At 41.6% G+C, this 17,067-nt stretch overlaps 2 protein-coding genes across 7 annotated transcripts in view; one reads left to right on the top strand and one right to left on the bottom strand.

Annotated features, from left to right (window-relative positions):
• Nucleotides 1-17,067, bottom strand: part of LOC111265281 (patronin) — a 98,117-nt gene that overhangs the window by 31,306 nt on the left and 49,744 nt on the right. For all 6 annotated transcript variants that reach the window (XM_022841827.2, XM_022841824.2, XM_022841826.2 and 3 more), the window contains one exon: nt 10,281-10,568. In XM_022841827.2, coding sequence (XP_022697562.1) covers nt 10,281-10,568 — 288 coding nt within the window. The remainder of the gene's footprint in view (nt 1-10,280; nt 10,569-17,067) is intronic.
• The window catches only part of LOC111265283 (uncharacterized), a 35,963-nt gene that overhangs the window by 9,324 nt on the left and 9,572 nt on the right, over nt 1-17,067 (top strand). The window lies entirely within an intron of this gene.

The raw sequence follows: 17,067 nt of genomic DNA, 5'->3' as shown, positions 1-17,067 counted from the left end.
AGCCAGCAACGGGCAGAGTTGGATCGGAAAACAACAAAAAACAGTTATCATCGCTACTATTTTTATGAAAGCAGTAATAAAAGCAACAGTTAAGAGTTGTTAAAGACTCATGATTGATGGCCGGATTCCTAGATGCGTGACGTAATGCGATCGGGCACGGGGCCCTGACGGAATCAGGTAGACACAATTATGCGAGCCAGAGTGAGGAAGAAAGGGGGAAACGCAGAGGAAGTACGTAACGACGAGGGACGAAAAGTGAAAGAAGCTATCTGCAAGAGAGCTATTACGTGTGGAGCTCAACTATATGGTTTTTGAGTGCATGATGGCACATTCGATATATTTAGGTTTGTGCGATTTCAATTCGATTTTAGCTGCGATCAAGAAGAGCCACTGAATTTAGGTCCACAATTCAAGCATCCTGTACTCCCACAAATGTACGTTGAAGGTGCATATAGTATATGTTAGAGCTTCCTCTATTTGTTTTCTAACGGTGTCATTTGCAACAATAATTTTTATTCAAATGGCACCTAAGCTATTAACTAGTCACTTCTAAAGCTCTTTTGCGTAAATACCGTCTTATTAGTAATCGCAGGTATAAATTCAAGTGTCGCTTAATTCTAAGAAATTTTATTTTGAGCTGTGACGAGTCCATAACCACCAAAAATGCAAGTGCCTAACCAGAAGAACTGCTTTTCTAGACGAGTCATCTGACATTTGATATTTTCCGCTCAAAATAGCCGTTGGTTTCAATGGCACCAATTCGGGTCTATCAAGAACGGCATTTTCTGTCGCTTCGATCAACTTCTGAACCCTTCCTGCACGTGAACTCTATTGGGAACTTTCCGGTTCGCCTCTGAAACCTTCCTCGAATTTCCCGCAGTCACATAAACACCGACTGCACATTAGACTACTTTCGCCCAAAAGCAGCGGATTGTTTTTCCTCATGACGAGTTGGCCATTTTTTCGAGAAATAACTGGCTTTTCTCTAATACCAATGGCGGACAAGCGTATACCCGTTAGGTATAGGCCGCTCTGTCATGATGGCTCGACGAGTCGTGGCGTTCAACATTGATTCTAAAAATTTAATACAATATGCGCGCGCAGAAATTCCTTATGAGACCTGGACAGGTGACCTGCTGTAAAAACAATTTGCGCAAAATTTGAGTTGTGTCCTCGTTTGCAATGAACTCTGTTACTACAAATAGAATCGACTCATAAATTACTACGACGCGATTTAGGAATGATAGATATGGGAACAGATCCGAGTAGTGTTTTGCCATTACCACCGATGCAAACAATCGAAGAGCTTACCGTGAACGCTATAGAAAAGCTTTAAACTGTGCGAGAATTGGAACGGCTGGAATCACAGTTTGATCCAGTGTATTTTCGATTGCTTAGAATAAGCAAATTGACATTAAACACCTCGGAGTATTAGAACTGGTCGGAACTGGTACAGTCAACGTCCGCGACGAAAGCCCTACGCGCATGCCCAAATTAAATATGACCCATTATTGAGCATCTGTCCTACTTTTTGTGGTTGTATGTGAGTGTATGCGCTATGTGTGTGAATGTGCGGGGTGTGTACTTGCACGTTCTATGGACCTTATATAACTGGTATAAATTCCAACTAAACAATTTTTCTCTAGGTAGATCGGGGGCGCAGCCTTCGCGATCATTCGAAGCGGAAAAGCCCAAGCCATGTTAGCGCGCTTATGGGGCACAACAGCAGTGACGAGCTGAAAAGATGTGTCACGCGTTAACGTTCCGCTACTACACCGAACATCACCGCGGCCTTATAAAAACAGTGACAAAATCAAGATAGAAGTGAACTGCAGCGACCATACGAGTCATCAACAATGACCATGACATATTGTAGCTCTGTTACCAAAGAATATTTCAGGAACCATAGAGAAACTCCCTGAAAAAAGCGCGCCTAGAAAGTTGGTTTGTTATTTGCTGATTCCATAGTGTAGTGTAATAAAGTGATACTTTCCAAGACAGCGTTCCATCGATACCCGGAGGGTAGCGAACGAGCACTAGTCGACTTAGCTAGCCACTGCCAGCTGAGTTTCAGGAAAACAACTACTATTGGATTTGTCTAAAAGCGCCGAAGACGACAACCGTTAACAATCAACGATATACGAAATAGTTCGACGGAGAGGGAACGAGTCAGTTCGTCACCCAAATCAGACCATCGGCGCCACGCAAATACGTCAATAGCCTCCGCGTCGGCCGTAAACATCGATCGTTTGAGAAATCGGTCAGTTATTGTTTGATATCCTCACGAGTGCAACCCGCAACATCGTAAGGATGTCAAACAATGACTGTACATTGGGCGCAAATACACACCTACACACGCATATGTAAAACAACACCAATGCTTGGTTATAGGCTATAGTTGTTTTGCGCTTGTGCATAGGATTTTGGACGCAGCTACTCTTTGAACCTGGCTTGATAAACTATCGACTAGATTTTTCCCTGACTCGGCGATGATGATCCTGATCCGGCAACGATCCAGTGGTAATAATAATGATGATAAGATCATCCTAGCAATCCGACGTAGACGTCCAACTTCTATCTGAAATAATATCAGTATTGTCGTTACTTTTTGTATCATTATTGGTGTAACGGCTCTATATAAAGCTGCTTGATTCGTCTTTTACTTGACAAACGAACTATACAGTTTGTAATGCAGCATCAACTGCCTTGCCATGCTATGTGAGAGGTGAGAGGGGTCTCTCCATGACTGAAACCATCGACTTCAATAACCTACGTCAGAAATATCAATGCTGTCAACCTTGTACGGACAAAGCCTATGCGTATGATTGTAAAACAGCAATACGGAACACGGCTGACGACAATAGAAGTAAAATCAGCGCAGATCTATTGCGATGCTCAGACTCAGAAAATAATCCATGCTTAAAACAAGCGTCGCGACATAAAACTCTTCTAAATTTTGATGACGATAAATACTACGGGCGACAAACGACAGCCACGAAACGCAAGATGGCTACCATCGTAGTTTTAACAGTCTACCAACAACACTAGTTTGGCAGAATCAGCCAATAGTTCGAAATTATGAGGTGAGGCTGTCGTTGTTGTGGGCCATTCGCTTGAAAGGCAGAAGGATAAGGCTCGCTAAATAGCACGTCAACGATGATGATGGCTGAGAAAAGGTCGGAGTAAAGCGAATGTGTGAAGATTTCAAGAGTCGGAACTGGTGGACGCAATGAGTACAGGAAGATAACGGATAGAATAGTTAGCGCCGCATTTCGCCAATTGTCGAAGACATCACAACAGCCCCATTCATTGTTGGTCGCTACAACGAATCGCCAGACCGAGTGGACGGAAACAGCGGCCAGCTACAGAGCTATAACCAATTGAGTTGACTGATATCTTCCAGGAAGAGTGCTCTTCTGTTCTACGCAGAAGACAAGTAGATTTGTGGACTAAATATTCATACGCGCCACATCATGCACGGCTCTAACTTCGTTTGCTTTTCGTATTGGTGTAATCCTGATCGATACTAAGTTCCGTTATCTGGGTGATTTAAAGTCCACTAATATACAACAACTTCTGGATAAAGGAAGTTAGTCAAGACACAGTGTCATCTTGACTTCAGCTGTCACGTCTCTTTGTGTTGTCACTCATCTTCTAAATACATCGGTGTGAAGGCATTGGCGGAACAGACGATAACAGGCGTAACGGCACCATGTCGTATACCCTGCGCGCGTCCAATGGCGCATCAGCAGCAGCAGCAGCGTATGGTGTTGTTTCTGTTCTGTTAAAGAAAAGATAATGTGTCTTCAGACATTTTCTCGCAGACTTTTTCCGTAAACCATAGTCAAGACTGACATGGCACAGAGAGGGAGATCCGAATCAACGTGAAGGAATGATGGGACAAGGCGGTGGCTTGAGCGGTCTCCCGGCGTGCGTTGGCTATGGACACGAACCGACACACATTTCGGCGCAAGGCTTGTGGGGTTTGGTTGAAACGATCGCTACACCGTCCTGCACAAATGAAGGCTTGCCTTGCCCTGCTATCGTGTCAATCAAAAGGGCGCTTACACGGAAACAAATACGTTGATGACCTAAAGAGAAATTCGCTTCTGTCAACGTAGGCTCTATTGGAAAGAAGAGTAACGCGAGAAAAAGCGAGTGGGAGAGAAAGAGAGGGATAGATGAGGGGTAGAATGGGGAGTATCGTGCGCAAAGCGTATGATGCTAAGTGAAACGGTCGTATCTAGTAAAAATCAGTGATTTTGGCATGCCATGCCACGTAATTCATTTAGCCTGACATAGGTAATAATTTAACCGGAGCTTCTAGATTGTTTTGCTAAAAAAGTAAACATTAGCAAGTAGCAAGCTCATAGCGGCTAATATTAAGAGTGGCTTTGCTTCATATATTTTGATAGATATTGAAGTAACGCTTCATCGGTACATAAAACTTCTAGAAGCAAACAGAACTTGACAAAACCAATTTGAGGAAAAAATATCTAGCGGTAGTGAAATTAATAGGTAATATTCTCGCGTATTCCAAAAATGCAATACAAGACAGCGTTTGGGAAATTTGTATTTGGCCAATGTAAGTATACGTTACGACCCGTCAGTGCAGATGGGTTTTACAATGCTTTCTGTTGATACAGACGTACCAATATGCAAACGCTCTGTACAGGTACATAGCTCATTTGAGTTGCTTGCCGGAAATCAAAATTTGTAAGACCCATCCATGGTTCAATCCACCACACTGATATAAACGTATCACCTACATAATCAGCGTACTTATAATTTGTCTCGTTTGTCAGGATATAATTTGAATAGTTGACTCAATTGGCGATTTGTTTATTCCTATTAATTGGCTTGTATGAGCGAATCTTGTTGTTAAGTATTGTTTAATCTTGTGCTTTCGGACTCTCAACGCGTTCATGATGGAATTGCGGAAAAGGACCATGTGTATCTGAAATACATATGTTTCCCTGTAGTTGTCGCATCCTCCTTTACTTCTCTATTGTCGGAATAAATATATAGTATAAGTTTAATTCCGATCGCACTAAACTGTGAATCAATCACTACAGAATGTCCACGAATTTTGCGATCCAAATGATTGCAGCTAGCACCTCAGTGCTCTTAATTGGCCTTAACGGACCTGTTACCCTTGTGGCCTTCGCAATGGCTAACCTTACCAATGCAGTTTTCTTTAACTAGTCATTGATTGTCTGTTTCGCCGGGATTTTTTTTATTTCATATACATTTTCGTTGCTACTCTGACAGCATAGTTCATCGGGGTCCCATTCCGTCGTCTGTTCGTCGTTTTGTCATGCTGCGAACGCTGCTGGTGATATCATCAGGTGATAACAAAGCGACAAATACGAAGATAACGGAAATTTTTGTTCAGAGAACAACAGTTGAGGCATTTATGTGCAAATGGCTCCGGAGCCGACTCGCTGTTTTGCTCGGCTCCGATGTTGCTCGTCGATCTGCTCTGATCGTATGGCGACCGCCTGATCTTTTTTGTCGGGCGTCAGGAATGACACCGTTACCGTCACCGTCGCGAACAACCAGCAGTAGCTGCCATTCGTCTTTGCAGCAAGAGCAGCAAATGGTATTATAGTTTTCGTACCGACATGACGCGTTTCGTTAATTCACTTGTCCACTTTGTTGTTTGTTGTTGGTGTTTCCGCTGCTGCTGCTGCTGCTGCTGCTGCTGTTGTTTCTGCTGTTGCTATTACCATTGCTATTGTTGCTGCTGCTGCTGCAGCTGCTGCCTGCCGTTTTGATTGACGACTAACTGAAGGCTTTCATTTCCGTTTGCCATAGTTAGACATAGAGACGTAGCGACCGATAAACCAGAAGCCGACAGTCTTCGTAGAACGTAAACATGTGAATAGAAATAGAAGAACGAGAAAAAAAAAGGAAAGGTGCCACAGTTGCACTACCCGTAAGAGCGCGTCCAGGCAGAATGCCACTAGTGGTGGACAATGGGTCAGCAGTTAATATAGTCGTCGTTTTTGTTCTCTTGTTTAAATTCGACTGATTACAAATAGAGCAACATCCATCGCAAGCAGTCTTCAGCCGAATAAAAGAACTTCAACGCTTAAGTTACATAGCTCGTCGCCTGTATGATTATTATTATTATTATTGCTCGATCCGGCTGGCTGTCTGGCAGTCGAAGGCTGATATGGGTATGCTATAACGAAAAAGGGCTGTGAAAATTCCTTTCGAGATGTGGGTAAGTCGAATAAATAGCATCATCATATCGACTTAACTGATTATCCCGCTGCTGGGCAATGGGCTTCTACAGAGACGCTTCCATTCTTAATATAGTGAAAAAGTTGATCATCAAATCATCGTAAACATGATAGATGTAGATATATAGATCATCTAATAAGAAGTTAATTATCCGGGCGGCCACTTCCGACCACGAAATGTGCAGCGATCGAGCAGACGGAAAAATGTAATGCCCAATGTCTGGGTTAAATCAGACGATGAAAGTAAAACGAATGATCTGAACCGATCGACTGCCTTGTACAGACGGCAGATCGTAAATTCAATCGATATTCTTTTCAAAGTCAGCACTTTGACGTATCATACGAAGAAGGGCGGATCTTTTAAGCCCGCGGATATTTAAAAATCGCAAAGAGCCATCCTTAAATGAACCTACATGGAATCTAAAGGAATCATCAAGGGGCTAGTAATATAGCAATGGAGCACTGGACTACGTATCCAATCTCGTCTATATATATATATATATATATATATACATACATACATTAACATAATCGAGCACAAGGGCTGCTGGCCAAATAGCCTGGGCTGCCCACTTCATGAAAGCATGGAGTAGTATATTGTAATACGACAGGAAAGCGAATAACTCGTGATACGTTAGTCGAGACAATGGTGATGTCAGCAGACTTCATCCCAGCATCACTTACTCCATCCTATGCTGCGTTCTGTTTATAATAGCGGACATTTTCCTATCTAATAATCTGCTTATTATCCACGTCTATTAGTGGCCATTTGCAAATAAGACGGCATAAAATCATACCAAATTAATACATACTGTTTTAAGTGCAGTCGTTCAAAAAAAACTATTATATAACAGAACAGAATATTCTAGTTGACCGACCATTATTTTACATATAAATACTAATATATGCAGTGGCCTAAACACAAAGCTTCTCATCGATCTGAGATTCATCCTGTCATGCAAATAGCCCAAAAAATGAAAATAGTTTTTTCTTCGCAGATCGTATTGCGCGAACGATGCATTCAGTCTAAAAGTACCATGATACCAAATGTGTGCAGCTGTAGACATTATTCTACTTACGCTATTGTGCATCGAAGGACTCAAAAGCTATGCCATACGTACTGACCAGTCAATCGCCGAGATAGCGGTAAAGCTCAGAAAACGAAGAGCTTGCCTATAAAGTACCGATACCAATTTCACTTGTAACAAGTCTACTGTTAATTCCAAAGCGCTTGGTTGAAAATGGCACGTCAAAACCGCCATCGTCTAATGGCAACGAATCTGCCTACGAACTTTAGGAACACATGCGAAGCGCGATACATTAGTTCCTGAGCGTAAACGCAATGCTTGTAGAGTATATTCGTCTGTGGCACTAGTCAACGGTGGTCCTGGTCATAAAGCACTTCATTTCAGTCAACTCTCTTTGCAGAGCTCGAGTAGTTGTTCCTTTTTGGAACAGAAGTAAGCAAGGACATTGATTGATATCATAACGGGTCCTGAAATTTGCGATCGTTCACAATAATACGCTCAAGACACCGACGAGAGGAAAGTGTCGCATATTTTCGAAGCTATAGGAAATTTCCAGCGGATGAAACCTAGTTAGTTGCAAGCATTTTCGTCGACAGAAAATCTTGAAAGCCAAAGAGCTTTGTAAATAGAACTCTTTATTTGTGCATGTAACGACATGCAAAAAATTGCTAGGTCATGCAATCAAACCCTCCTCCTAAGCTAACCGAATGATTTCCAGTTCTCATGCTCAAGTGGCCGTGCACCGCAATGTTCGTATCTGCCAATCTATTGAATTAATTTCATTAATTGAATTAATTAAGTTGAAAACTTAAATGCAATTAATTCAAATTATAAATTATTTGTATTGCTAATGTAATTGTATTGCAAAATGGTAATGGCAGAAAGAATCTCTTCGGTACGGACACGATTTGACTTTTTTCAATATTAACAGTATTTTTTACCCGATCAGATATTTACTAGGATGATATTCCCTAAGTCACTTTTTTCATGAATCGTCTGATTTACAGTGAAAGTAAATATCGGCCCTTAACTTTTGCATCAACGAAAACGCTTCACTCCTTTACCTCGAGTATCCTTTCAAGGATTGATCTCACACTTTGAGATATCTTGCACCCTATGAATGACGTATTTGCGTATTTTCGTTTTATCTTTTCCATGTGCTCTTTGCTGAGATTGGCATCTCACAAGAGACACGGATATGACGAGATGCTACCTTGTCATGTAGCAGTTTGTATGTCGTGAAGTTACTTCTTGAACTTAGTTCGCGAATAGACCCCCCCAAGGCGCAATCGATCGGGGCTATTGTCAAAACGAGCCCTCGTTCGTGGTAATGAATTTCAAATCCCTGCTAGTATATTTGGTCCTTGCATTCGTCGCCCAGTGGACAAGCGTTGATAGCTGACGCTCTTCACTATGACGGGTTGCCGATAGCGGGACGCCGGCGCCCTATAGACGAACGAGTCGTAGCTGACCAGATAAGAACTAGCAAATGCTATATCCTGAACAACAAAGACGATCGGGCTTTCCCAAATAACTGTTGGACGACTTGTGCTCGTTTTTGCATCCGATATCAGTGGTGCAACATATGCTTAACCTTATCGACAATAGCAAATATCCGAGGATGAGGTTAACAATTACTACTCGATAAGCGGCTAAGAAAGGGTGAGTCAGAAGATGACAGATTACGCAATGCCTTTAACAACTCGCTGACCTGACCCTTTTGTCTAGCCACGATGTCTTATTGTTAGCATGTTATTAACCTGCCTCGAAGGTGAGCCTCGCGATGATGCTATTATACCAGATATAAGCCATAAAATAAAAAAATCTACTGTGAAATCTGTTCGTAGCACGTTACTCAATGCAGAGTTGACTTGAAAATGTATCCGAAATAGGGCTCAATTTCAGCCGACTTCATGCTCTGATATATTTTTATTGTCTTCAATATGTATGTGACATAATAGATATCTTTTCACTCTTCGTTAAGCCTTATCCTATCACCAGATCAAAACTGTCTTTTTCTAGCTGGTTTGTCAAACATTGCTGAATAAAAGACGAAATAAATGTGCGCACACATAAGTAGCCGTAAATAGAAAAAAACTCGCACATCATAGCGAGTATTATCGGTTCCCTTCCATTCTGAAAGTTCGCTTTAAATGTGATAATACATGTCAATTAAAATAGACAAACGTATTTGGCCGATTGGTAAACTATTCAGTCACGAACGCATATGACTGTATGCCCATACAAGCATACGCGATGTCTACAGATGAAGCAAACAAAACGTGACAGAATCAACTGATAACAAATAATCTCATTATTCTGTCTAATTAGGAGTTTCAACGATGTTCTGGCAATGTTGGACCACGTCCGCAGTTTTATATCCATTGAAATCGTTGCTTTCCATCTTTGTACACACGCCTCTTGCGTGAAATCAAGCCTCTGCGACACGTTATGCCGCGCTTTAGTTTTCGTACCGAAACATCGGCTCGATAGGCTCGTAGAATATCGCATCATGTATTATATTACATGGAAAGATATTCTGTGCTAGTCCGTGATGAAGTGGCCCACTTTTTTCAAACGTCCCAAAATGTTGAGACCCGACGTGAAGCGCCGCATATCGCATAAGCGATAATGGTGAAGAAACACAAAGCTCAGACAACTTGTACCATCAGGAACGAAAGCATCGACAGTAATGTTGAAATTAATTATCTATCTGGATGGTGGTACTACATGAAAAAAAAGCTGACTCATTATAGGTCAACGTATCTGCATACGACGTTATCTGTAGTCAACTGGAAATTGGACCAAGTCGTTAGAACAATATATGAAACAACTAAAAAATAGCTATGTTAGCAGAACAGATGTTAGACTAGGCAAGTCGTAAATACATGACGCGTAAAATAAACAGACACTATACACGATAAGTGAAAAGGTATTACATCTCCATATTGTTTTCACTAGTAATAAAAGTGATGATGATAGTCATGTCTAGGGTAGCACTTACCGGCCATGAGTGATGCGTGGTGCACGGGGGGCGCTCCATTCTTCTCGGCTTCCTCTTGAGCTTTGCGCAGCCGGTATTGTTCGAGGATGATCTCCCGACGTCGTTTATCGTCCTCGCGCTTACGTTCGGCCTCGTCTCTTCGAGCTTGTTCGTGCGCCCGCCTCATCGCTTGTTCGTTCTCTTTACGGAGTCGCAGTTGTTCCTGTTGTTGACGTCGTTTTAGCGATGCCATCATGATCATCTCCTTCCTACGAGCCATCTCGACGTCCGATAGCGACTTCCCATCGCCTATGAAAGCACCGCCGTTATCATTGTAATTATTATTATCATCACCAGCAGCCACAGCAGTACGTATATGATCATGGCCGTGGATGCCCATCAGGACCAAATCAACAGCAGATGCACGAGAGCCACAGCAGTTGCCATGGGAATGATTTTCATTACAACCGTCGGCATGGTGAATATGACCCAGCGAATCGTCGTTACATTTATTGCGAAGCGAAAAATCAACGATAATAGCAACGTTATTCGAAACGAAACCGAGACGCCGTGGAATTGATGAAATATTAATTGTCAGCATTAATAAGTCATCACGAATTGACGATACGCAGAAGTTTCCCGAATTTGAAGTTGACACAGTTCGATGATGTAGAGAGTAGATCCGACAGCATCGAGGTGAACAGCGTTCGGCGTTGTAGTCGACAACCGCGAGGGCACCCCCAACTGCGATAAAGTAGTGGCCATAGCCAAATGACTGAAGGGGCACAAAATGTTAGCCCCAACGATTGCGATTTTGATGAAAGGCGTAAAGGTGCAAGAACAGAGACAATGAAACATCGAAACACTAAAGGTTGGTTTAAAGACTTGATAATCTCCTAGCGACGAGCTTGATATAGTGAGCGTCTCGGATAAGCCTTTCTCAATCCTATAGTACTTGAGCAACTTATTTCTAATAATTCTAATACAACCACATTATTTACTTCACACAAGCAAGGTGCTATTTCTTCGAAACCAGGACACAGGCATCACTTTGTGCGAAACAAGGAAATGTAGCGGTTTCAGTCTTGGATGATCAGAATGGCAGGCGATTGGCTACAACTAGTTCAATAGTCGAGCCATTAAGGATGTTCACACTCGTCTTTATACAATCCAGCTTGCCAGGCCGCAAATTCGGAACGGGGAAATTTTCAAAATTATTGTCGGTTCTCTCCTGGGGTTAATTACAGCAACGACTGTTGCTAATCATGCTTTTACGGCCTCAAGGGGTGGCAGTGAATATCGATATTCAGACACCAAAAAAGATTCCATATTCACTAGGCCTTGGCCGAACAACAAGCCCTAGCCGCTCGAACGGAACAGCCGAAGCAAAAAACAGAGGGCGGTATGTTGTCTGTTAGGGACGATGGACAACAGCGGCTTTTAGGCGTCGTTTGCTAGCGTAAAGGACTGACTATTGCATACATCAACGATAGAAGCACTGCTGCAATGTTATGGTCAAATGACGCATATATTTTTTTAAATCAATTTTACTAATAGTAATTGATTGAGTGGTACCATCTTCATTGAGCGTCGCCCCCTATTATTAGTGGGTGGTCTGGAAAATTTCTTCACCATTAGGAGCGTTACCCATTCCATTTCGTCTTGTTGCTGTTACGCATTTGCTCATTAATACTTAACGATGGCTTTAAGTGAGAAAAATGCCTAAAGGCAGGTATGGCAAAAGCTCTGGCCGTTAGTATTATGATTGTTATTATGTAGCACGCACAAGATCGTTAACTGACGACCACTAACCGACTTGAGGAAACATATGGCCCTTTTGTGTTTTCTAATTCCAACTGAATGAAGATCGGGAGTCAATCAAACTATCAGTTTCAATGCACTAAATAAAGACAACAAAGTGCGCGACAAAGAGCTCCCTATGCTAAAACTGTGACGCCTGGCATACGACAACCGCAAATAGTTCTGAATAGGTACACCAACAGCATCGGTGCTACGTCAAGAATAGCAGAAGCATCCTCACGCACCCCGAACAGACGGATACCTCCAAACAACCCGATTCACGCAAGCTTCCAGCGATTGTCCAAGCGACGTCCCTGATCCAAAGCTACCTTCCAGCTCGACCCTCAATCCTTCCGCCGTCGTCGGTAGAAAAATTCATACTCATCATATATAGTTTCATTTTGTGAAGGGACTAGACTTTTCGAGATAATATTGCAGCTTCGTTCGGTGCGTCTTGACTCCCTTCGATTACTAGCACTCTCAATAGGAACGTGAGGAGAGCGAACCGGAGCAGAAACAGAAGAAAAACAACAAGCCAATAAGAAACAGCAACAATGACGAGCATACATTAAAGTTACCCAATCCAAATGCTTCCATTTTTGGTTTAGCGATCGCAGCGCTCACTCGACTGCTATTCATATGTTCATAGCTGATAGTGGCGCTAGCGAGTAGTAAATGATCAGTATTAACGCCGATACGTGCACCCCGTTCCACGCCGGCAGTAGCGGTACACGGTTAGTTCCTTCGACGATCATGCGCCTGGGTTAAGAATTTTACTAGGTATCGGACTTGTGGCGTACAGAATAGATTGCAGTTTCTTGGTAGGAAATCCGGCATGCCGTAATATAATAGAATACTCCTAGTACAGGCGGCGGGCAAAGGAGTGCCAGAATGTGAGTGTGGAGAAGGACAGCCACCGTGGCCACCTCGACGACCGCTGTACAATATTGTAAAGGTATGTAACGAAGCTCCATTAATGCCCTTAACGCCATTTGCAGTGTCACGTCAATCGTCCCACACCAATATGGCAGCACGCGTTTGTGGAACTTATCATCCTAATTGGCCATCTTTTAAACAGAACACCATGAAATGTACGATTATTGAACAAGATTCAATAGCACCAAATGTCCTGTGTACACGTGAATATCCGTGCAAGATACGTGCTATCGTAAAAAAAATGTATGTGGCGAAGGTGTGTGAGATTAAAAAGCTATTTTATCAAATGAACAAACGTGCTACACTTTTTACATATTGATATATTTGTTAGTGCATAAGTATATAAGTGAAGCACAAGTGATACAGTAGTATTGACATGTATGTTATTCATTTTTTTCGTTTTAACACAACATTTACACTAGATAATGAGGAAAGCTTTCTACAAGATTCACAGGAACAATGTACAGATGAGGCATTCTAATGATGATGATAACAATGTAGAAATACTTCCATTCGACCAGGAACCACAATGGATTACAGCCAACGGTAATGAGGCTACTGATAATGCAAAGGCATCTTTAATATTGAGACTATTGTAGAAAGCCAAAAATATCATGGTTTCATTGATTTTAGGTGGTACATCCTGTACATGGCGATACCGTCAGTAAAACCAACACCGAATCTACTAATCGAACGATTGCAGTGTGCAAGATTAGAAGCAAATGTTTATTTATAACAATCTGAAATTTTTTACATACGAAAACAGGAAAATTGAATTAAAGCTGAGAACCTGGCCAAAAACTGGCATTAGCTTCAGTGTATCATAAGAAATTTCGTTTTCCAAAAAGTTGACGGTCCAGGTAACGTAGGTGGCTCTACGTGCAGAAACAAAAATGTCGTTACACAAATACAGATATCATTTCCCTGATTCTCAATGTATAATCGCAGCCTTATATTAACAATACTAAATAAAGGACAGTGTTTTTAATCAAGGTGAGTACGGCTTCAACTGAAAAAATCATACGCTATTGCCATAAACGAAGTCCAATTGTTGCATATATAAATACACAAAAGAACAGAAAGAAAGATATCTGCGGTAGACTGAGTTGTTTCTCAATGTGTCGAAGAAATGTCCCGGTTCAAAAGGACGCAAAGTGGTTGTTAGAGAGGTTTGTGATAAGCCTAAGTGCTACAGGTGACTTATCTATGGGAGATCTATACTATTATCGTACTATCGCACTGTAATCGTATAGTACTATCGTATTATAGGAGACCATAACGATTACGTTGACTATGTGTCAATACACACTACATACAAACATAGCATATATAGCCATTGTTCTCTATGCTTGTCGCAGTGCGTTGCTAAGTCACCAATTTCTATAAATTTCAATTCAAGGAAGTTATTGTTATTGTGTATGAGAACAGAGAGAGACAAACAGGAGTTATCCAGGCAGGCTAGTTGATGACACGAAACAAATCCCCCCCCCCCCAAAAAAAAATTATGGGGGGCTACTCTATGAATAGTACCAAAAACAATTATAAACGAATTGTGAAAATCTTACCATATAAGAAAACGGCCCAGAATGGTTATTTGTTGTTTTTTTATCAGTGTGAAAATGTTCTATTAATATTGAGGCAGTTTCGATTATACTACATGAAGAATACTTATCTAATATGCCTATATCACCGACAGTAAAAAAGATCGAAGGCGCTGCCCCCAGCAGAAATATATCTTTATGCGTAAAAATATATTTCTGTAATATGGAGGTCGAAAGATTACGCACGAGCTTTGAGACGTATGAAACTGCAATACGTTTTAGCTTACCTATAGCTTTTTATAAGATTCCTTACTCATATCTATGTTTTTGCCTATGGCTAATGTTACTGCCTTTCGGCCATTAAACACCAGACACGCCGCTGTTAAAACTCGATGAAAATATGAGTCAGGACGTTGCAATTTGTTTTGGATATACGCATACAACTCATCTCACGATTTGATTTGTCCGTTTATATATGCAGCCAGAATTTCCCAATTTTTTTTGCTTGTCATTAAAAACAGACGAGGTCGAGCTGAAAAAGTGAAGGCTATTGGCAGCTTGGTAGATTACCTCAGGTTTTTCCTTCACAATAGCTACGAACAAATGATTTCTGTTTATTCAGTTAGAGCCCGATGGCTGCTGTATAGAGATATAGTGGTAAAACTAAAGAACTCCAAGAGGCCATCTTGCCATAGATACAAGAGCATAACATTCAGCAGTGATTTCATTAGCCCACAATTTGTCCCTTTTACTTTTGCCGTCATTTGGATCAAAAAAAAAGCAAAATCTAACAACAGCAAGATATTCATAGCAGGAAAGCTGCGAAACAAGCGCTCGAATCAAGTGCGAAGATGGAAGTGATTCGGTTCGGGCGACAAATAAAGGTTGGCATTCTCAGAAGAACTTTCCTACCATTCCGATCTGTCCTCTATTTCTACCCCAATGTTCGACAACGAAACAACGTATCAAACTCTCAGAACATTGAGCGGAATACCACTCGTTAGCTCCCATGTTACTTTCTATATACGAGCACGAATACTGTGCTACCAACGCACTTGAGACGCAAACCTATGCTGAAAGTATTCATAGTACGAAAGCCAGTAATAAAACAACACCTTTGCGACGGGCGCGAACTCGCGAAAGCGAAGATGATCGACAGCGTCTATGCTATAATAGATGTCTTTTTCATCTTATTATAGAAGATAAAAAAGAGTCGCGTCAAAGAGCAACTGTCGTTATGCGGCCTTCTATTTATATTGGTCATTGGGTACAGTATAAAGCAGAGCTATATGCTTGAAGGATAACGACTGCATATTACAGGAGGACCGGCGAGGGCATCGCGAACAACACAAAAAAAGTTTTTTTTATGTATGTCTGTATGTATGTCACAATCAAGAGACGACAGAGCTCATTGACTTCTCGCTGTCTATAGTTTCTTCTTTCTGCCCCATTGCTGCTAATTGCACTAATTAGCAGCGAACGCTACCAGTAGGGATCAAATATAATACTTTTACAGAATAACTTCATTGGTCATCAATAGCAACAGATCGTCCCAACTGAGCTTATGCTGTGCGCCTACGAAGGTCTACTTTACGCACGAATGCAGACATCGATAGGCATGAGGGACGTGCGCGCAAAAGTAAGACACAGGCAGGGATACGAGAAGCTCGATGGCTGGATGGCAGCTTGGCGCGAGTGGTTTGATTATGTATTTTATTGTTATTACCGTTTTCGGCTGGCTTCGATGGCTGACAACATTTAGAATAACATTGGGCCGCAAATATACATACGCACGTATTTGATTATCATTATTGGTTATTGAGTTGCATCGATACAACAATTAGTAAGTGGTGATTAAATAACAATGTTGTACGAACCGCAAAACGATACTGTGCTTTTTAATTGTCTAGTACGTGCGTACACGGGTGTTCTTTAACAGATTTACGCATTAACGTTGTTCTTTATGGTAGTTTCCGAGACCCATTTTGTCTCACCCCTCATTGTACCTTATATACTTCGTTGGACATCTTTTCAGGTAATGTATTAGGGAGATATTCAAATATACGCGCAAAAACATTGCTGCGGTAGCAAACGCAGTTTCATGGCGTCAAACAAGCAAGACGGTTCAAAGTGTGTCTCAAAGGCCTCACATCGTAAAGTGCGCTTTTTTTCGAAATTATTTTCGTTCGCCCCACAATTACGTTGAATCATTAGCCTGAATATCATTGCACTTCCAAAACTGGTTCCTGTTCTGAATACAGCCCGTATATGCTTTGAAAGGTTTCAGACCTTACAATATAAAGTGTATTCTCTTACATACTTCTCTTATCAACAATCTTTTAGTTCTGACGAGAACCAGTAACTGCCAAATTTCGAAATACAGTCACAGTAAGGGTCAGTAAGTGTTTGGACTGAATAATACGAACTCCTCCTATACGGTGTACACTGACGCTCTGTCTATGGCGATAATCAATGATGATGATCTTTGATAGGGCTGTAAACATTAACAGCTCATAAAATTGAATTCCGTA

This window comes from Varroa jacobsoni, unplaced genomic scaffold (genome assembly GCF_002532875.2).
Source record: "Varroa jacobsoni isolate VJ856 unplaced genomic scaffold, vjacob_1.0 scaffold_952, whole genome shotgun sequence".
Taxonomy (NCBI): domain Eukaryota; kingdom Metazoa; phylum Arthropoda; class Arachnida; order Mesostigmata; family Varroidae; genus Varroa; species Varroa jacobsoni.
This window is presented reverse-complemented; position numbering and strand designations above follow the sequence as displayed.